At 45.0% G+C, this 18,951-nt stretch overlaps 1 protein-coding gene across 1 annotated transcript in view; it reads left to right on the forward strand.

Moving 5' to 3' along the window:
• Positions 1–18,951, forward strand: part of LOC126427056 (actin-binding Rho-activating protein-like) — a 219,360-nt gene that overhangs the window by 145,179 nt on the left and 55,230 nt on the right. Inside the window, exon 3 of the mRNA XM_050089235.1 lies at positions 10,279–10,429. Coding sequence (XP_049945192.1) covers positions 10,279–10,429 — 151 coding nt within the window. The remainder of the gene's footprint in view (positions 1–10,278; positions 10,430–18,951) is intronic.

An 18,951-nucleotide genomic window follows, 5' to 3' on the forward strand; every position in this document is an offset into this window, starting at 1 on the left:
TTAATATTTCTGCTTCAAAAAGTGAACTACCTTTCTATTCGGCGAATAGCCCGTATTTATAACGCTCTGTATCGAAGGTTCTCTGTACAATAAAACAGCAGAATATTCGCGACTTTTCTCGAACAAATGCCAGACGGAATAATGTATCGAGATCACAAGAATGGCCGAAACTTTTCTCGTAGGTATGTGTTAGTAGGTATTAAATTCGGAGTATGTATTAAAGTCCATGGAGAAGAAATAAAAACGTTGCGGTTCGCCGATGACATTGTAATTCTGTCAGAGACAGCAAAGGACTTGGAAGAGCAGTTGAACGGAATGGACAGTGTCATGAAAGGAGGATATAAGATGAACATCAACAAAAGCAAAACGAGGCTAATGGAATGTAGTCTAATTAAGTCGGGTGATGCTGAGGGAATTAGATTGGGAAATGAGACACTTAGTGAATACACTATTTGGGGAGGAAAATAACTGATGATGGTCGAAGTAGAGAGGACATAAAATGTAGACCGGCAATGGCAAGGAAAGCGTTTGAAGAAGAGAAATTTGTTAACATCGAGTATAGATTTAAGTGTCAGGAAGTCGTTTCTGAAAGTATTTGTATGGAGTGTAGCCATGTATGGAAGTGAAACGTGGACGATAAATAGTTTAGACAAGGAGAGAATAGAAGCTTTCGAAATGCGGTGCTACAGAAGAATACTGAAGAAGATCAGATGGGTAGATCACATAACTAATGAGGAGGTATTGAATAGAATTGAGGAGAAGAGGAGCTTGTGGCACAACTTGACCAGAAGAAGGGATCGGTTGGTAGGACACGTCCTGAGGCATCAAGGGATCACCTATTTAGTACTGGAGGGCAGCGTGGAGGGTAAAAATCGTAGAGGGAGACCAAGAGATGAATACACTAAGCAGATTCAGAAGGATGTAGGCTGCAGTAGGTACTGGGAGATGAAGAAACTTGCACAGAATAGAGTAGCATGGAGAGCTGCATCAAACCAGTCGCAGGACTGAAGAACACAACAACAACAACATTCTACAGTGAGCTGTCATAGTTTAATCAATTCTGTGAAATCCTATGCCCGAGGATGTATGATGGATAACACCTCTTTCCATTTTCTGGAGCTCATCACGTCATTCACTGGTGTGAAGCGCTGCTTTAGCTTTCTCCGACGGAATGATCTGATAGATCTGCAGAAGCGCCAACGAATTGTCGACCGAAAGAATGTGTGTATATATGTGTGTGTGTGTGTGTGTGTGTGTGTGTGTGTGTGTGTAGTATAGTGTAGTGTAGTGTAGTGTAGTGTAGAGTGTACTGTACTGTAGAGTGTAGTGTGCAGTGAAGTGTGTAGAGTGTGGTGTAGACTGTAGTGTTGTGTGGTCTGTGACCAGTGATGTGATCAAATGAATACTGCAAAATAATTTTTTACTAGATGACATTACTGTATGCATGCGTTTGCAGTTAGAGTTCCGTGCCTCAGTACGTGAAAACGGAACCCTTACGAGATCACTTTGTTGTCCGTCTGTCGCTCTGTCTGACTGTTGACTGTTAAAAACCCTTTTTTTCTCAGCAACTGTGTCTTGACACTATAGTAAATTCAAATTACCAAGTCAATGCAATTCATGCCATTCATGTCACATACGTAGGTTGGAACTTAAATAGTGGCAACACTGCTGTGGAGACACTATGCAATGGAATCTACTACTGTCGCTGATAGCACACGTTGTTGACATACCTACCTTACCTCCGAGCAAATGGACTCCCCCGTCCCACGTCACCGACGTGCGCACAATCGAGGGAAACACAGTCACTTGTGGGCGAGCAGTCTAACGTATCGGTGTCACCGTGTTTTCGAAACAGGAACAACCGAGTTGCACCAAGATTGAATGTGCTAGAAGTCGTACAGCACGACAGCGTCATCGAGGTCTTCGAGAGGGGTGCGGGGAATCGGCTTTGCCGTACAGAACAGTGGCACGTTGGATAAAAGCCTCCAACGAATGTGGGCAAACTGCGGCAGACATGCATCGGGCAGGTCGTCCCAGCGTCTCTGAAGAAGAAGTGCACGCTGTAGCCGCGTTAGTGGGCAGTGATCGACGCCACACGATTCGTGACCTCGTCCACAAAACCGGATTAGCGCGTACGACTGTGCATCGCATCCTGGAGGACCATGCAAAAAATTGCATCACGATGGATTCCGAATGACTTGACGGAAATGCAGACATGGATGCGTTACGACTTTGCTCAGACGCACTTGGAGCGCTACGAGCGCGAAGGAGAGGCTTTCCTGCGCCGTATCGTGACACTGGATGAGACGTGGGCCACATCGTACGAGCCAAAACTGAAACGCCAGTCCAACGAAAGGCGTCATTGTGGCTCGCCGCGAAAGTCGAAAGTGCGTCAGAGCCCCAGTATGGTGAAAGTTGTGGTGATTCTCGTTTACGACTGTAATGCTGTTACCCTGACGCATTACGTTCCTCCACGGCAGACCGTCAATGCACGGTATTACTGTTCGTTTTTGGAGCATCACCTGCGACCAGCTTTGCGAAAGAATCTGTGACACTTTCTGCGCAACCCACCCATCATTTTGCACGACTATGCGCGGGCGCATACAGCACAAGCTGTGGCTGCTCTGTTCGGTCCATGAGACTGAGTAATACTGTACAATCCACCGTACTCCCCACACTTAAGTCTTTGTGACTTTGATTTGATTACGAAGATGAAGGAACCACTTCGTGCCGTTTGCTTCAGAACTGTCACAGAGATTCGACAGGCAGTAGACCGCTCCATTCGCACCATCAACAGAACAGGCTCTGCTACGCCTTCCACATCACTGGGAACGGGTTCTACACAACGCCGGTGACTACTTTGAAGGACGACGGTTCAGTCCCGCGTCCGGCCATCCTGATTTAGGTTTTTCGTGATTTCCCTAACTCGCTCCAGGCAAATGCAGGGATGGTTCCTGTGAAAGGGCACGGCCGACTTCCTTCCCCAACCTTCCCTAATCCGATGAAACCGATGACCCCGCTGTCTGGTCTCCTTCCCCAAACAACCCAACCCAAACACTTTGAAGGACAGTAACAGGTGCAAACATGTGACTCTTTTGTATCGGTTATGAATAAATAGTTACCACTGTTTAAGTTCCAACCCTCGTAATTTGATCCTCGCAAACTCATTCATCAGAACTTGCGGAACACCTCGCGTTGACCTAGAATCATGAAATCTGGCAAGCAGCAGGCTTTCACACGTAAAGGAAAAAAAAATCCGAAAATTTTTAGTTTTTGATTGTACCACCCAAAAAACCTTTTTTGTCATGTTTTTCGTATGTCTTCTCGTTCGTCCGTTAAAAGCACTATTTATCACGAACAAGTAGATGTATCAAGTTTAAATGTATCTCACTTAATAAAGTCTACACTCAATTGGATGTGTAAGTAATTTATTCTTCTACGGAAACGCAATCAAAAGAGACCCCGATTTACGTTGAATATTTGGATATATTTTTTTTTTTTTTGGTCGTCAGTCTACTGACTGGTTTGATGCGGCCGGCCGCGAATCCCTTTCCTGTGCTAACCTCTTCATCTCAGAGTAGCACTTGCAACTTACCTCCTCAATTATTTGCTTGACGTATTCCAATCTCTGTCTTCCTCTACAGTTTTTGCCCTTTACAGTTCTAGTACCATGGAAGTCATTCCCTCATGTCTTAGCAGATGTCCTATCATCCTGTCCCTTCTCCTTATCAGTGTTTTCCACATATTCCTTTCCTCTCCGATTCTGCGTAGAACCTCCTCATTCCTTACCTTATCAGTCCGCCTAATTTTCAACATTCGTCTATAGCACCACAACTCAAATGCTTCGATTCTCTTCTGTTCCGGTTTCCCCACAGACCATGTACTCCAGACGTACATCCTCAGAAATTTCTTCCTCAAATTAAGGCCGGTATTTGATATTAGTAGACTTCTCTTGGCCAGAAATGCCTTTTTTGCCATAGCGAGTCTGCTTTTGATGTCCTCCTTGCTCTGTCCGTCATTGGTTATTTTACTGCCTAGGTAGCAGAATCCCTTAACTTCATTGACTTCGTGACCATCAATCCTGATGTTAAGTTTCTCGCTGTTCTCATTTCTACTACTTCTCATTACCTTCGTCTTTCTCCAATTTACTCTCAAACCATACTGTGTACTCATTAGACTGTTCATTCCGTTCAGCAGATCATTTAATTCTTCTTCACTTTCACTCAGGATAGCAATGTCATCAGCGAATCGTATCATTGATATCCTTTCACCTTGTATTTTAATTCCACTCCTGAACCTTTCTTTTATTTCCATCATTGCTTCCTCGATGTACAGATTGAAGAGTAGGGGCGTAAGGATACAGCCTTGTCTTACACCCTTCTTAATACGAGCACTTAGTTCTTGATCGTCCACTCTTATTATTCCCTCTTGGTTGTTGTACATATTGTATACGACCCGTCTCTCCCTATAGCTTACCCCTACTTTTTTCAGAATCTCGAACAGCTTGCACCATTTTATATTGTCGAACGCTTTTTCCAGGTCGATAAATCCTATGAAAGTATCTTGATTTTTCTTTAGCCTTGCTTCCATTATTAGACGTAACGTCAGAATTGCCTCTCTCGTCCCTTTACTTTTCCTAAAGCCAAACTGATCGTCACCTAGCGCATTCTCAATTTTCTTTTCCATTCTTCTGTATATTATTCTTGTAAGCAGCTTCGATGCATGAGCTGTTAAGCTGATTGTGCGATAATTCTCACACTTGTCAGCTCTTGCCGTCTTCGGCATTGTGTGGATGATGCTTTTCCGAAAGTCAGATGGTATGTCGCCAGACTCATATATTCTACACACCAACGTGAATAGTCGTTTTGTTGCCACTTCCCCAATGATTTCAGATATTCTGATGGAATGTTATCTATCCCTTCTGCCTTATTTGACCGTAAGTCCTCCAAAGCTCTTTTAAATTCCGATTCTAATACTGGATCCCCTATCTCTTCTAAATCGACTCCTGTTTCTTCTTCTATCACATCAGACAAATCTTCGCCCTCATAGAGGCTTTCAATGTATTCTTTCCACCTATCTGCTCTCTCCTCTGCATATAACAGTGGAATTCCCGTTGCACTCTTAATGTTACCACCGTTGCTTTTAATGTCACCAAAGGTTGTTTTAACTATCCTGTATGCTGAGTCTGTCCTTCCGACAATCATATCTTTTTCGATGTCTTCACATTTTCCTGCAGCCATTTCGTCTTAGCTTCCCTGCACTTCCTATTTATTTCATTCCTCAGCGACTTGTATTTCTGTATTCCTGGTTTTCCCGGAACACGTCTGAACTTCCTCCTTTCATCAATCAACTGAAGTATTTCTTCTGTTACCCATGGTTTCTTCGCATCTACCTTCTTTGTACCTATGTTTTCCTTCCCAACTTCTGTGATGGCCATTTTTAGAGATGTCCATTCCTCTTCAACTGTACTGCCTACTGCGCTATTCCTTATTGCTGCATCTATAGCGTTAGAGAACTTCTAACGTATCTCGTCATTCCTTAGTACTTCGATATCCCACTTCGTTGCGTATTGATTCTTCCTGACTAATGTCTTGATCTTCAGCCTACTCTTCTTATCGTCATATCTTACCAGTACCGATATGGATAACAAGCAAAAATCGTCGAAATTCACTGTTTTCGGAATGGATGAAGTACCTATGTACTTAAGTGTGTAGTGAACCCTCGCTACACGAGTCCTGATCACACTTGTCCTTTTTTATTTTGCTTCGTTTTCTCAACTAAGCTGACATGTCTGATACTTTCATATATCAGCTGTGGATGAATAAACAACTAACTAGCTAAGGGTACTGACATAAATGGCGCATACGGTCGTCTTGTTATTTTCTGAAAGGCAACAGTAGTAAGAACAGCATTTCACAAACAGAGAAATCCGTTAACATCGAATACAGATTTAGATGTTAGAAAAAGTTTCCTGAAGGTGTTTGTATGGAATGTACCACCGTACAGAAGCAAAAAATAGACGATAAGCAGTTCAGAGAGCAGGAGAATAGAAGTTTTTGGAATATGGTGCTCCAAAGGAATCCCGAAGACTGGATGGGTAGATCGAGCAACTAATGAAGAGATACCGAATCGAATGGGGGACAAAATTAAGTTTATGGCTCAGTTTTACAAAAAGAACTGCTCAGGTCATAGGACACTCCCAGAGGCATCACGGAATGGTCAGTCTGAGAACAGAAGGAAGTGGGGGGGACAAAGGACTGAATTCAGTAAGTTGGTTTAACTGAATATAGGTTTCACTAGTTATACAGAGATGAAGAGGCTTGCAAAGGATAGAGTGCCGTGGAGAACTCCATCAAACTGGTCTTTGGACTGAAGCCCACAGCAGAAATAAACAGCATAAAAACGCAAGCAGAGTGCTAAAAGAATCTAGTCGCTATAATCATGTGTTCTTATAATAGACTGCTAGTAACAAGTGATTTGACGGATTGTGTTCTTCACTAAAACGGGTGCCAGTTGCATTGCAAAGTATATACTCATATGGTCTTAATATAGATGAGCAGGTAGTACCAAGTGACTTGACAGATCGAGTTCTTCGAGCGTGGGCGAGACAATTTATTTTGATGGAAGGTGTTTACTGACATAGTCTTATTGGAAGGAATTTTCCAGCAACATGGTGTATAGCGTTCTGCACCAAATCGAGTGTGGCATAATGCCGAGGTTCATTGCAAGGTATACACTGATAAGACAAAATATTATGACCACTGCCCACCCCGATATTGGATGCCACCTGGTGGCCTGTGGGCACATGACGCGGTAATGATAGTATGTAAGCGGAGCAGACATGGACGTGGGATCACCCTAGCAAAGATATGGCCTGGTATAAAGGGCAGATTCTTATTACGCAGAATCTGTGAACGAGTATCACGAAAACGGGTAAGCTGGTCGAATGTTCACGTGCTACTGTCGTGAGCACCTACGGAAAGTCGTCCGCAGCTCGTGGTCTCGCTGTCGCCTTCTCGCTTCCGGAGCATGGGGTCCCGGGTTCGATGCCCTGCGGGGTCTGGGATTTTCACCTGCCTCGAGGTGACTGGGTGTTTGTGTTGTCCTCATCACTTCATCATCATTCATGAAAGTGGCGAGAGTGGTCTGAGCAAAGGTTGGGAATTTGTACGGGCGCTGATAACCGTTCAGTTGAGCGCCCCACAAACCAAACATCATCATCATCTACGGAAAGCTGTAGAAGCACAGTAAGGCTACCACTTGGCGCTAAATGGTTGAACGTAAACAACTCTTCACAGAACGGGGGGTCTGTAAAGTAGGACAGATGCTGAACTGTGCTATCGCTGCCGAAATAGCACAACGCTGGTGCATGTACAAGGGTTTTGGAGCATAGTGTTCATCGTACGTAACTGAAAGTGGAGCTCCACAGTGGGCCACCCCTACATGGTCACATGTCGGTCTGACGACATCGTCAATTACGATTTCACGGCCGGCAGGAGTGACCGAGCGGTTCTAGGCGCTACAGTCTGGAACCGCGCGACCGCTACGGTCGCAGGTTCGAATCCTGCCTCGGGCGTGGATGTGTGTGATGTCCTTAGGTTGGTTAGGTTTAAGTATTTCTAAGTTCTAGGGGACTGATGACCTCAGCAGTTAAGTCCCATAGTGCTCAGAGCCATTTGAACCATTTTGAACGATTTCAGGGGGCACAGTCCACCAGTCAGCGTTACTCTTACAAATGGGAGAATGGCTAAGCTGCCCAGTCCGGAAATAGGTAGCATCAGCGTTAGGCGATTACTGTCCACTTGTGAGAACTCTGAAACTGCGAACTAGGTCTGTCAGGATTTGACCATTGATCAATGGAAACCAGTCGCCTCTTCGCGTTAATCACGTTTTTGTTACACTAGGTCGCTGGTCGTCTCCACGAACCCTGTCATCAAGGTGCATGGCTGTTCTAAACGTGCGGCCCACCACTGACATAGGTTGGTGGGAGCAGTGTTGGCCCATGGAAGACATTCTCCTGCGCTTCCATGGGACGTGTGGTGGTAACCAAAGCCACGCTGACAACTGCAAACCACGTGCATCCTTTCACGCTTGATGCCTTCCCCGACGGCGATATCATCTTTCAGGAGTGTAATTATCTGCGTCTCAAAGCCAGAAACGTACTACAGTTGTTTTGAGAGCGTTATAGTGAACTCAAAATTCGACTCATGTGAATCGTATGGAGGCAGCCTTGGTCGCTATCAGGCGCCACCACTGCGTACACAAATCAGTGGCCCAGTATTTATGCGAATTACATGACCTGTGCATATGCATCTAATACCACATATCTCCCACAAGCCTACCAACAAACTGTCGGATCCCTTGTAAAGGTGCAGGGCTTATGTTTTTGCTTATTCTTGAATTGAGAACAACTGTGTGAGGTGAAATGACAAGTTTAATGGCGCAATATTTCTCACGAAATTACAGCTTTTCGCACAGTTTTCAACTCGCCAACATAAAAACAGCGCAATCGATAATGCATCTTGCCAATATCAAAAAGTGAAATAAGTTTATACACAACAATGTTAGATATTAACTCTCTGAAACAACATTAATCCTAAGCACAATATTATGAAAGTTTCATTGGAAGTTTCTTTACATTATTCCTAAGCGCAATAATATGAAAGTTAAATTGGACGTTTCTTTACAAAATTGCTCCTACACATGCATTACGATGTTGGTCAGTACTACGAAAATCGTCCAGTTCCGGTTCAAAGTTCGGTACTATTTAGGATCAAGTCTACGGTGGATGGTTAGTCAAGTGACAAATTTGAGAACAAGATTACCCAGGGCCACTCGAGTTTATAGTGGATGCAAGCTGGTGAACCAACAAAGTTTATGCCTCTGCACGCAGTATTTACCTTAAGCTGCAATGTGCTGCTGTCTGCAAGGCCGCTCTCTCCCACTGAAATTCCTATAAAACTAATCTGGCCTTTGCTGAACTTTCCAGCAGAAATTTTCCCTGTGTTTCTCGTGATGTGAGAAAACATGTACTCAGCCCTAGTCTTATTATGTGGCGATATACACGCGCATGGTTGGAGCAGCGAGCATATTATAGTGCCCTCTCAGTTCTCGAAGAACAATTAACTAATTTGGCTGGCTCGTTTCTCCACAGTTGGAGCTAAACGTTGCTACAACTAATTTTAGCTGAAGTGCAGCCGCTATGAACGCAGTGTCCACACAAATTTCTTCTCTACCTCGTACGGAGCGTTAAGCGCTTCGTTCTGCACTTCGCGCCAGTTGAGAGAAGAGTCTCCTCGAAAAATTTCTCTCTTGTCCTACTCATGGCATAAATGCCTCCCTCCACTTGGGTTCCTTTTACACGCCACGGCTTTTTTCGACCAATAGGAGCGTTCCTCTTATTTTGTAGAAACACCCTCTACCAATCGCAACGTCCCTTCCACCAAACTGCGTCGAAACTTCAGTATTTTTCTCCTTCCTAGTGCGTATCCGCCAATCGGACGTTTTTTGCCCATTCTACACGTCTAAAGTACATTGACCTTACCGTGTGTCACACTCGCTAGACGAAAATGCGTCAGTTGCTTTTGTTCGTATCCCATTGTAATTTCGAAACGCAGTTTTCTGAAGCCTCTTCTCTGCCCTTGTACCGATGCCATCGCTACAAGCGGTCCTCCAGCTTGAATCACCTGGCCTGGGGTCGCTGTCCTCCTTTCTGCCACCCCTTTAAGTGGTTTCCAGCGTAACTCCTGCAGCACAGCTTCGCTATGCCGTTGTGGAGCTGGCTTTTGGATACTAAAAGCGACTCGACTCGTGTTCCCTGTTCTACCTTCTGCTCAAAGACATTCATTGTATAGAAATGGTGTGTTAATTACTGTCGATTGACTGTAATTGATAGGCAAATACTCTCGTAACTGTAGATTTACGTTAGGTGTCATCTTCACCTTCTCATTATGATTTCTAATGGTCTCATGTAAGGTGCGAATCTGACCACTTATTCTGCCACCTTACACCCTCATAAGCGGTGTTTCGTTCCAATAAAGAACAACAAGCTATTAAGGAGGTTGTCATAATATTTTGGTTCATCAGTGTATGCTAATGTGCTCTTAATATAGACGAACAGCTAGTAACAAGTGACTTGATGTTCACTAAAACGACTGTGGAACAATGTCCTATTTCGCTGTAAGGTATTTGCTCATGGAGTACTAGTCTAGATGACCTGCCAGTAACCAGGGACAAGAGGTATCGTACTGTTCCTTAAGACGAATGTGCTGTCCACAGGCCGAAGGCTGGGTCCAAGACGGAGCTGCGAGGCAAGAAGGCGTCATCGCAGGTGCACAGGGAGATGCTGGAGCTGTGCACCATCATCAGCGAGCACGGCGAGCCGCTGGAGGCCGGCGGCGCCGTCATCTTGTTCGGCGAGCTCTTCCAGGTGAGGTAACAGCCCACCCTTTCTCAACCATATGCCGATCTCCAGCCGCATTGGTGTGCTAAACAAATGTACCCGTACTCTGTATTTTGCTCGACTACGGTGCAGCGGTCACGAAGCAACTCTAGAATTCGAAATGAGGCTGGTATGTCGCTCACGCCGACACAGCAAAATTAGTGATCAAAATTTGCAAAAGTTAATTGAGCAAGGAAAGTAACGTCTGTTTCCCCAATAACAACAAAATCGCAATTGCATTTTCTTACAGGTATGAAGACTGTCAGTATGTGGGTGTTATGTTGACGAGCTGCACAACATATTGATCTGACAAGTACACTTTGGCTCCTGCAAGAAGCAATTTCCACCCCACACTACTACAGAAGTCAGACAGACGCTCCTAACGTACCAAAAAGAAATCCCTAAAAAACTTTCAGCAGTAAATATCTTCTGGAGTCGACCGCTGAACGGAAAAGACACAAAAATATATTATTTTCTTATGTAACGAGTGGGATACTTGGGTGTGGAGTATTGAAAGTTGGTGCAAGAAAAACATTAAACGAACGGAAAATACTATTTATTGCAAAATTTAAGAAAATCAAGTGAAATTTTTATTTATAAAGTGATACACAAATTTCCGGGTTCTTTTCGGAATGGGAGGTTAGCTTTTATGTTCACACCGCACATTAAGTATTGTGGTCAATACAGTGAACAAACGCTTAATCGCGAGCAACTCAATATAGTGCATCACTCCGATTCACTAGCGACAAAGGTGTTCTCTCAGAGCAGTACTGAGTAGAGACTTTGTTCCTCGCTCTCTGCATACACACACGAGAGCAATCGCACACGCTACGTGTTCCCGCTACAAGAATATCACCGGAACGACTTCCCTCAGAGCAAAAAGCGAAAGGGCATATCATCCCTTCATTCCTCCGGCTCATTGCGCCAGAAATAGTCCACCAATCAGCATTACTCTTACAAATGGGAGAATGGCTAAGCCGACCAATCCAGAAATGTATAGCATCTGTATTAGGCATTTACTGTCCACTTGTGAGAAATCTGAAACTGTGAACTAGGTCTGTCAAAAAAATGCGTATGCCGGGGCTCTCCCAAACAATACAGTGGGTTTAACGTTTAAGGTGAACATGCAGGCTATTATCCCTTTTCTCTGGCGAAAACTGTTTTGGTCCCTTGGCAGACGGCCAGCTGGCGCAGCTGCGTGTTAACTCACCCTCCTATGGACTTTCCAGCGGGCTGGTTGCCTCCGCCGAACAAAAACTCCTGTGGTCGTCGTGTCTTGAATGTTTTTATACGCCAGCCTCGACTTTTTAATCTCGGTGCACACTTGCTATTTATTTATTGGATTTGCATATCGATTAAATGGAAATATGTAAAATTGACTCTACCCTATCGAGTTTGGTCTCAAATGAAACGTCTTGATACGCAGAATACGATGATGAGGTCGGAATATGTAAGAAATGAAGGTCAGGAGACCATGCCACCTTACAAGACTTGACAGCATTGTAATGCCATAATCTGACAAATACGCTGGTATAGAAAATGTTCTAAGTCCGGTGAAGCTATCCTGAATACTATTATGTGAAAGAACTTGCTCCCCTCCTAGCAGTAAGTTATCGTGCTTCACTTGAGCTACTGAAATATGTCTAACGACTGGAAAAAAACGCCACTCATTCCTGCTTTTAAGAAAGGCCGTAAGATCAACACAATTGTAGACCTATATAATTGACGTCAATCTATTGTAGAATTATGGAACATACACTCCTGGAAATGGAAAAAAGAACACATTGACACCGGTGTGTCAGACCCACCATACTTGCTCCGGACACTGCGAGAGGGCTGTACAAGCAATGATCACACGCACGGCACAGCGGACACACCAGGAACCGCGGTGTTGGCCGTCGAATGGCGCTAGCTGCGCAGCATTTGTGCACCGCCGCCGTCAGTGTCAGCCAGTTTGCCGTGGCATACGGAGCTCCATCGCAGTCTTTAACACTGGTAGCATGCCGCGACAGCGCGGACGTGAACCGTATGTGCAGTTGACGGACCTTGAGCGAGGGCGTATAGTGGGCATGCGGGAGGCCGGGTGGACGTACCGCCGAATTGCTCAACACGTGGGGCGTGAGGTCTCCACAGTACATCGATGTTGTCGCCAGTGGTCGGCGGAAGGTGCACGTGCCCGTCGACCTGCGACCGGACCGCAGCGACGCACGGATGCACGCCAAGACCGTAGGATCCTACGCAGTGCCGTAGGGGACCGCACCGCCACTTCCCAGCAAATTAGGGACACTGTTGCTCCTGGGGTATCGGCGAGGACCATTCGCAACCGTCTCCATGAAGCTGGGCTACGGTCCCGCACACCGTTAGGCCGTCTTCCGCTCACGCCCCAACATCGTGCAGCCCTCCTCCAGTGGTGTCGCGACAGGAGTGAATGGAGGGACGAATGGAGACGTGTCGTCTTCAGCGATGAGAGTCGCTTCTGCCTTGGTGCCAATGATGGTCGTATGCGTGTTTGGCGCCGTGCAGGTGAGCGCCACAATCAGGACTGCATACGACCGAGGCACACAGGGCCAACACCCGGCATCATGGTGTGGGGAGCGATCTCCTACACTGGCCGTACACCACTGGTGATCGTCGAGGGGACACTGGATAGTGCACGGTACATCCAAACCGTCATCGAACCCATCGTTCTACCATTCCTAGACCGGCAAGGGAACTTGCTGTTCCAACAGGACAATGCACGTCCGCATGTATCCCGTGCCAACCAACGTGCTCTAGAAGGTGTAAGTCAACTACCCTGGCCAGCAAGATCTCCGGATCTGTCCCCCATTGAGCATGTTTGGGACTGGATGAAGCATCGTCTCACGCGGTCTGCACGTCCAGCACGAACGCTGGTCCAACTGAGGCGCCAGGTGGAAATGGCATGGCAAGCCGTTCCACAGGACTACATCCAGCATCTCTACGATCGTCTCCATGGGAGAATAGCAGCCTGCATTGCTGCGAAAGGTGGATATACACTGTACTAGTGCCGACATTGTGCATGCTCTGTTGCCTGTGTCTATGTGCCTGTGGTTCTGTCAGTGTGATCATGTGATGTATCTGACCCCAGGAATGTGTCAATAAAGTTTCCCCTTCCTGGGACAATGAATTCACGGTGTTCTTATTTCAATTTCCAGGAGTGTATTTTATGCTCTAGAATTATGGCGTATTTGGAAAGTGAACATCTCTATAAAAATCAACATGGATTCCGCAAACAGAGATCCTGCGAAACTCGGACAATGGCGTTCAAGTTGATGCCGTGTTTCTTGATTTCAGTAAGACATTTTGAAACGTCCCCTTTGAACAATTATTAATGACTGTGCTGATAAACCTCTACGTTATTTGATTTTCAAACAGCTGAGCAAAACTGAACGCACTCAGACATTTCGCTCTTTACTTATTCTGATCAACACTAAACTGACACACAATATTATTAGCGCAACGCAATCTGCCTTTCAATAATCCCCACAAAAGAATGGCCATGACTAACAGTAACCTATACCTTTCATGAATCACTTACCTCACAAAAATCTTCTTTACTACCGCAGTACAGCGAGCGCCAATACTAAATAAAAGATTCTAACTACTGAAGGCACTAACTACTGATAGGCACAGTTATCAAAAGAAAGATTTTGGTAGAGAACAAACAATGTATTTACCTTAATAGTGTTCAAAAGTCATAATACATATATATACATCAGTTCATGACATCCAGTCTTACAGATTTCTATTTTCTGACGGACAGACACCCAGATCGTCCGCTCTTAAATTTCTGCCATCTCTCTTCCCACATCCATCACTGCTGGCGGATCACCTCCAACTGCGCAACGCTACGCGCTGTTCACATCCAACTGCCCAACACTACACTAGCGAATATTCCAACAATGCCAACTAGCCACAGACTGCACACAGCACAGTGAGTGATCTTCATACAGAGCGCCACGTGGCGTTACCAAGATAACAACCTAAACAGCCTACTTACTATTTAACACCGTCCCACATTGCCGTTTAATGAAAAAATAGGAGCTTACGGAGTATCGGAGCGGACTTGCGATTGGGTTCCAGACTTTCTTGCAGACAGAACTCAACACCTCGCTCTTAACGAAACAAAATCGACATATGTAAAGGTAATATCCGAAGTACCACAGGGAAATGTGATGGGAACGTTGCTGTTTACGATATCTAGTAGAAAGCATCGGATGCCCTTTAAGGCTATTCGCAGATGATGCACATGTCTATACCAAAGTAGCAAAGCTAGAAGATAGTCAGGACTTCCAGAACAACCTGCAGAGAATTGATGAATGGTGCAGGATCTGGCAGTTGACCATGAACGTAAATAAATGTAGCATATTTCGCATACTTAGGAAAAGAAATCCACTACTGTACAGCTACGCTGTTCATGACAAACAGCTGGAGACAGCGTCTGCCACAAAATATCTAGGTGTAGCTATCTAGGCGTAACCATCTAGACCAGACCTTAAATGCAATGACCATATAAAACAGATAGTGGGAAAAACAGACACCAGACTCTGATTCATCGGAAGAATCTTAAGAAAATGTAAATCATCCACGAAAGAAGTGGCTTATAAGGCGCTTGTTTGCCCGATTCTTGAGTACTGTTCATCCCTCTGGGACCCCTATCAGCACTGATAGAGGAGATAGAGAAGATCGAACGAAGAACTGAGCGTTTCGTCACGGGATCGTTTAGATGGCGGGAGAGCGTTACGGAGATGCTAAACAATCTCCACTGGCAGACGTTACAAGAGAGACCTTAGGCATCACGGTAACAGTAATTTCTGGACAGCACTTTTCAGTAGGAAACATACATCTCCACGAGGAGGAAATTGGAGAAATTAGAGCCAATACAGAGGCTTACCGACAATCATTCTTCCCACGCACTATTCCCGAGTGGAACGGGGTTGGACGGATCACGTTGTGGTACTCTGTGGTACTCTCCGCCACACACCATTAGGTGACTTGCAGAGTATGATGTAGATGGAGATTAGCACAGGAACATAAAAGTCCTTCCTGCATACAGTCCGATTGCACCAAGGGAGACAACGACGAGTGCTGTATAAACCCGGCGTCGGTTCCTATGATGGGCTTCGACAGCATCTTAAGACGATGGGTGTGTGTAGCACTCGCCCAGAGGTTAGGAGAGACTGTCGAAGGTGGAAGACCAGATCTGTGCTGCTCTAGCGCCGACCTATATAGCGGAAGGCGACGGAATACTCGCGGCACTATTTTCTGGCCACGTCTGTGTGTGTGTGCAGTCTCCGTCTGTTACTGCGACAGGGATAGTACGCGACGCTGATGTGTGCAGGGGCAGTGTAGGCTGCACGCGTCGCTGAGCTGCCCGAAGGGCTGCCGAACGCTTTGGTGAAGATCTCCGGTCCACCAAAGACAATTTCCGACCCTATGCTCGCGTGAAGCTATTATGTCGGATGATTCAGATTACTGGAGGACCAGGCAAATGCACAAAAACAGTTGACAATTTTTCAGAATAATCTCAGGAATCTCCTGTGACACCGTAACGTTTACATCTAAAGTAAGGTGTGATCTTTATGTCTCACGAAGAACAGTTATATCAAGTGGTGTGCTGACTGCGTGTCTAATTACGTATATCTGTATATTTACCCTACCCAGTTTTGAACAGTCTGTCTACTAGCAAGAAGGCAATACCCATAAACGCAAACTAATGAAAACCTGTTCGTGATAATGACAAATAAGAGGTAAGTACGTTCAGATCTACTCGATCTTACTAAGGTCCTGTAAAACTGAATAAGTACAAAAGCGATCCCTGTGCGAAAACACAAAAACTCTGTAAATTATATTTCTTAACTCGTATTGCTGTCGTCTTGAGTAATGCGCTGTTCTGCTCTCTGGCCGGCCGATGTGGCCGAGCGGTTCTAGGCACTTCAGTCTGGAACCGCGCGACCGCTACGGTCGCAGGTTCGAATCCTGCCTCGGGCATGAATGCGTGTGATGTCCTTAGGTTAGTTAGGTTTAAGTAGTTCTAAGTTCTAGGGCCTCCCCATGAACCATGGACCTTGCCGTTGGTGGGGAGGCTTGCGTGCCTCAGCGATACAGATAGCCATACCGTAGGTACAACCACAACGGAGGGGTATCTGTTGAGAGGCCAGACAAACGTGTGGTTCCTGAAGAGGGGCAGCAGCCTTTTCAGTAGTTGCAAGGGCTACAGTCTGTATGATTGACTGATCTGGCCTTGTAACAATAACCAAAACGGCCTTGCTGTACTGGTACTGCGAACAGCGGAAAGCACGGGGAAACTACGGCCGTAATTTTTCCCGAGGGCATGCAGCTTTACTGTATGATTAAATGATGATGGCGTCCTCTTGGGTAAAATATTCCGGAGGTAAAATAGTCCCCCATTCGGATCTCCGGGCGGGGACTACTCAAGAGGATGTCGTTATCAGGAGAAAGAAAACTGGCGTTCTACGGATCGGAGCGTGGAATGTCAGGTCCCTTAATCGGGCAGGTAGGTTAGAAAATTTGAAAAGGGAAATGGATAGGTTAAAGTTAGATATAGTGGGAATTACTGAAGTTCGGTGGCAGGAGGAACAAGACTTCTGGTCAGGTGACTACAGGGTTATAAACACAAAGTCAAATAGGGGTAATGCAGGAGTAGGTTTAATAATGAATAGGAAAATAGGAACGCGGGTAAGCTACTACAAACAGCATAGTGAACGCATTATTGTGGCCAAGATAGATACGAAGCCCACACCTACTACAGTAGTACAAGTTTATATGCCAACTACCTCTGCAGATGATGAAGAAATTGAAGAAATGTATGATGAAATAAAAGAAATTATTCAGATAGTGAAGGGAGACGAAAATTTAATAGTCATGGGTGACTGGAATTCGAGTGTAGGAAAAGGGAGAGAAGGAAATGTAGTAGGTGAATATGGATTGGGGCTAAGAAATGCAAGAGGAAGCCGTCTGGTAGAATTTTACACAGAGCACAACTTAATCATAGCTAACACTTGGTTTAAGAATCATGATAGAAGGTTGTATACATGGAAGAACCCTGGAGATACTAAAAGGTGTCAGATAGATTATATAATGGTAAGACAGAGATTTAGGAACCAGGTTTTAAATTGTAAGACATTTCCAGGGGCAGATGCGGACTCTGACCACAATCTATTGGTTATGACCTGTAGATTAAAACTGAAGAAACTGCAAAAAGGTGGGAATTTAAGGAGATGGGACCTGGATAAACTGAAAGAACCAGAGGTTGTACAGAGTTTCAGGGAGAGCATAAGGGAACAATTGACAGGAATGGTGGAAAGAAATAAAGTAGAAGAAGAATGGGTAGCTTTGAGGGATGAAGTCGTGAAGGCAGCAGAGGATCAAGTAGGTAAAAAGACGAGAGCTAGTAGAAATCCTTGGGTAACAGAAGAAATATTGAATTTAATTGATGAAAGGAGAAAATATAAAAATGCAGTAAATAAGCAGGCAAAAAGGAATTCAAACGTCTCAAAAATGAGATCGACAGGAAGTGCAAAATGGCTAAGCAGGGATGGCTAGAGGACAAATGTAAGGATGTAGAGGCTTATCTCAGTAGGGGTAAGATAGATACTGCCTACAGGAAAATTAAAGAGACCTTTGGAGATAAGAGAACCACTTGTATGAACATCAAGAGCTCTGATGGAAACCCAGTTCTAAGCAAAGAAGGGAAAGCAGAAAGGTGGAAGGAGTATATAGAGGGTCTATACAAGGGCGATGTACTTGAGGACAATATTATGGAAATGGAAGAGGATGTAGATGAAGATGAAATGGGAGATACGATACTGCGTGAAGAGTTTGACAGAGCACTGGAAGACCTGAGTCGAAACAAGGCCCCCGGAGTAGACAACATTCCATTGGAACTACTGACGGCCTTGGGAGAGCCAGTCCTGACAAAACTCTACCATCTGGTGAGCAAGATGTATGAAACAGGCGAAATACCCTCAGACTTCAAGAAGAATAGAATAATTCCAATCCCAAAGAAAGCAGGTGTTGACAGATGTGAGAATTACCGAACAATCAGTTTAATAAGCCACAGCTGCAAAATACTAACACGAATTCTCTACAGACGAATGGAAAAACTAGTAGAAGCCGACCTCGGGGAAGATCAGTTTGGATTCCGTAGAAATACTGGAACACATGAGGCAATACTGACCTTACGACTTATCTTAGAAGAAAGATTAAGGAAAGGCAAACCTACATTTCTAGCATTTGTAGACTTAGAGAAAGCTTTTGACAATGTTCACTGGAATACTCTCTTTCAAATTCTAAAGGTGGCAGGGGTAAAATACAGGGAGCGAAAGGCTATTTACAATTTGTACAGAAACCAGATGGCAAGGGACATGAAATGGAAGCAGTGGTTGGGAAGGGAGTAAGACAGGGTTGTAGCCTCTCCCCGATGTTATTCAATCTGTATATTGAGCAAGCAGTAAAGGAAACAAAAGAAA

Source organism: Schistocerca serialis, chromosome 11, assembly GCF_023864345.2.
Source record: "Schistocerca serialis cubense isolate TAMUIC-IGC-003099 chromosome 11, iqSchSeri2.2, whole genome shotgun sequence".
NCBI lineage: Eukaryota > Metazoa > Arthropoda > Insecta > Orthoptera > Acrididae > Schistocerca > Schistocerca serialis.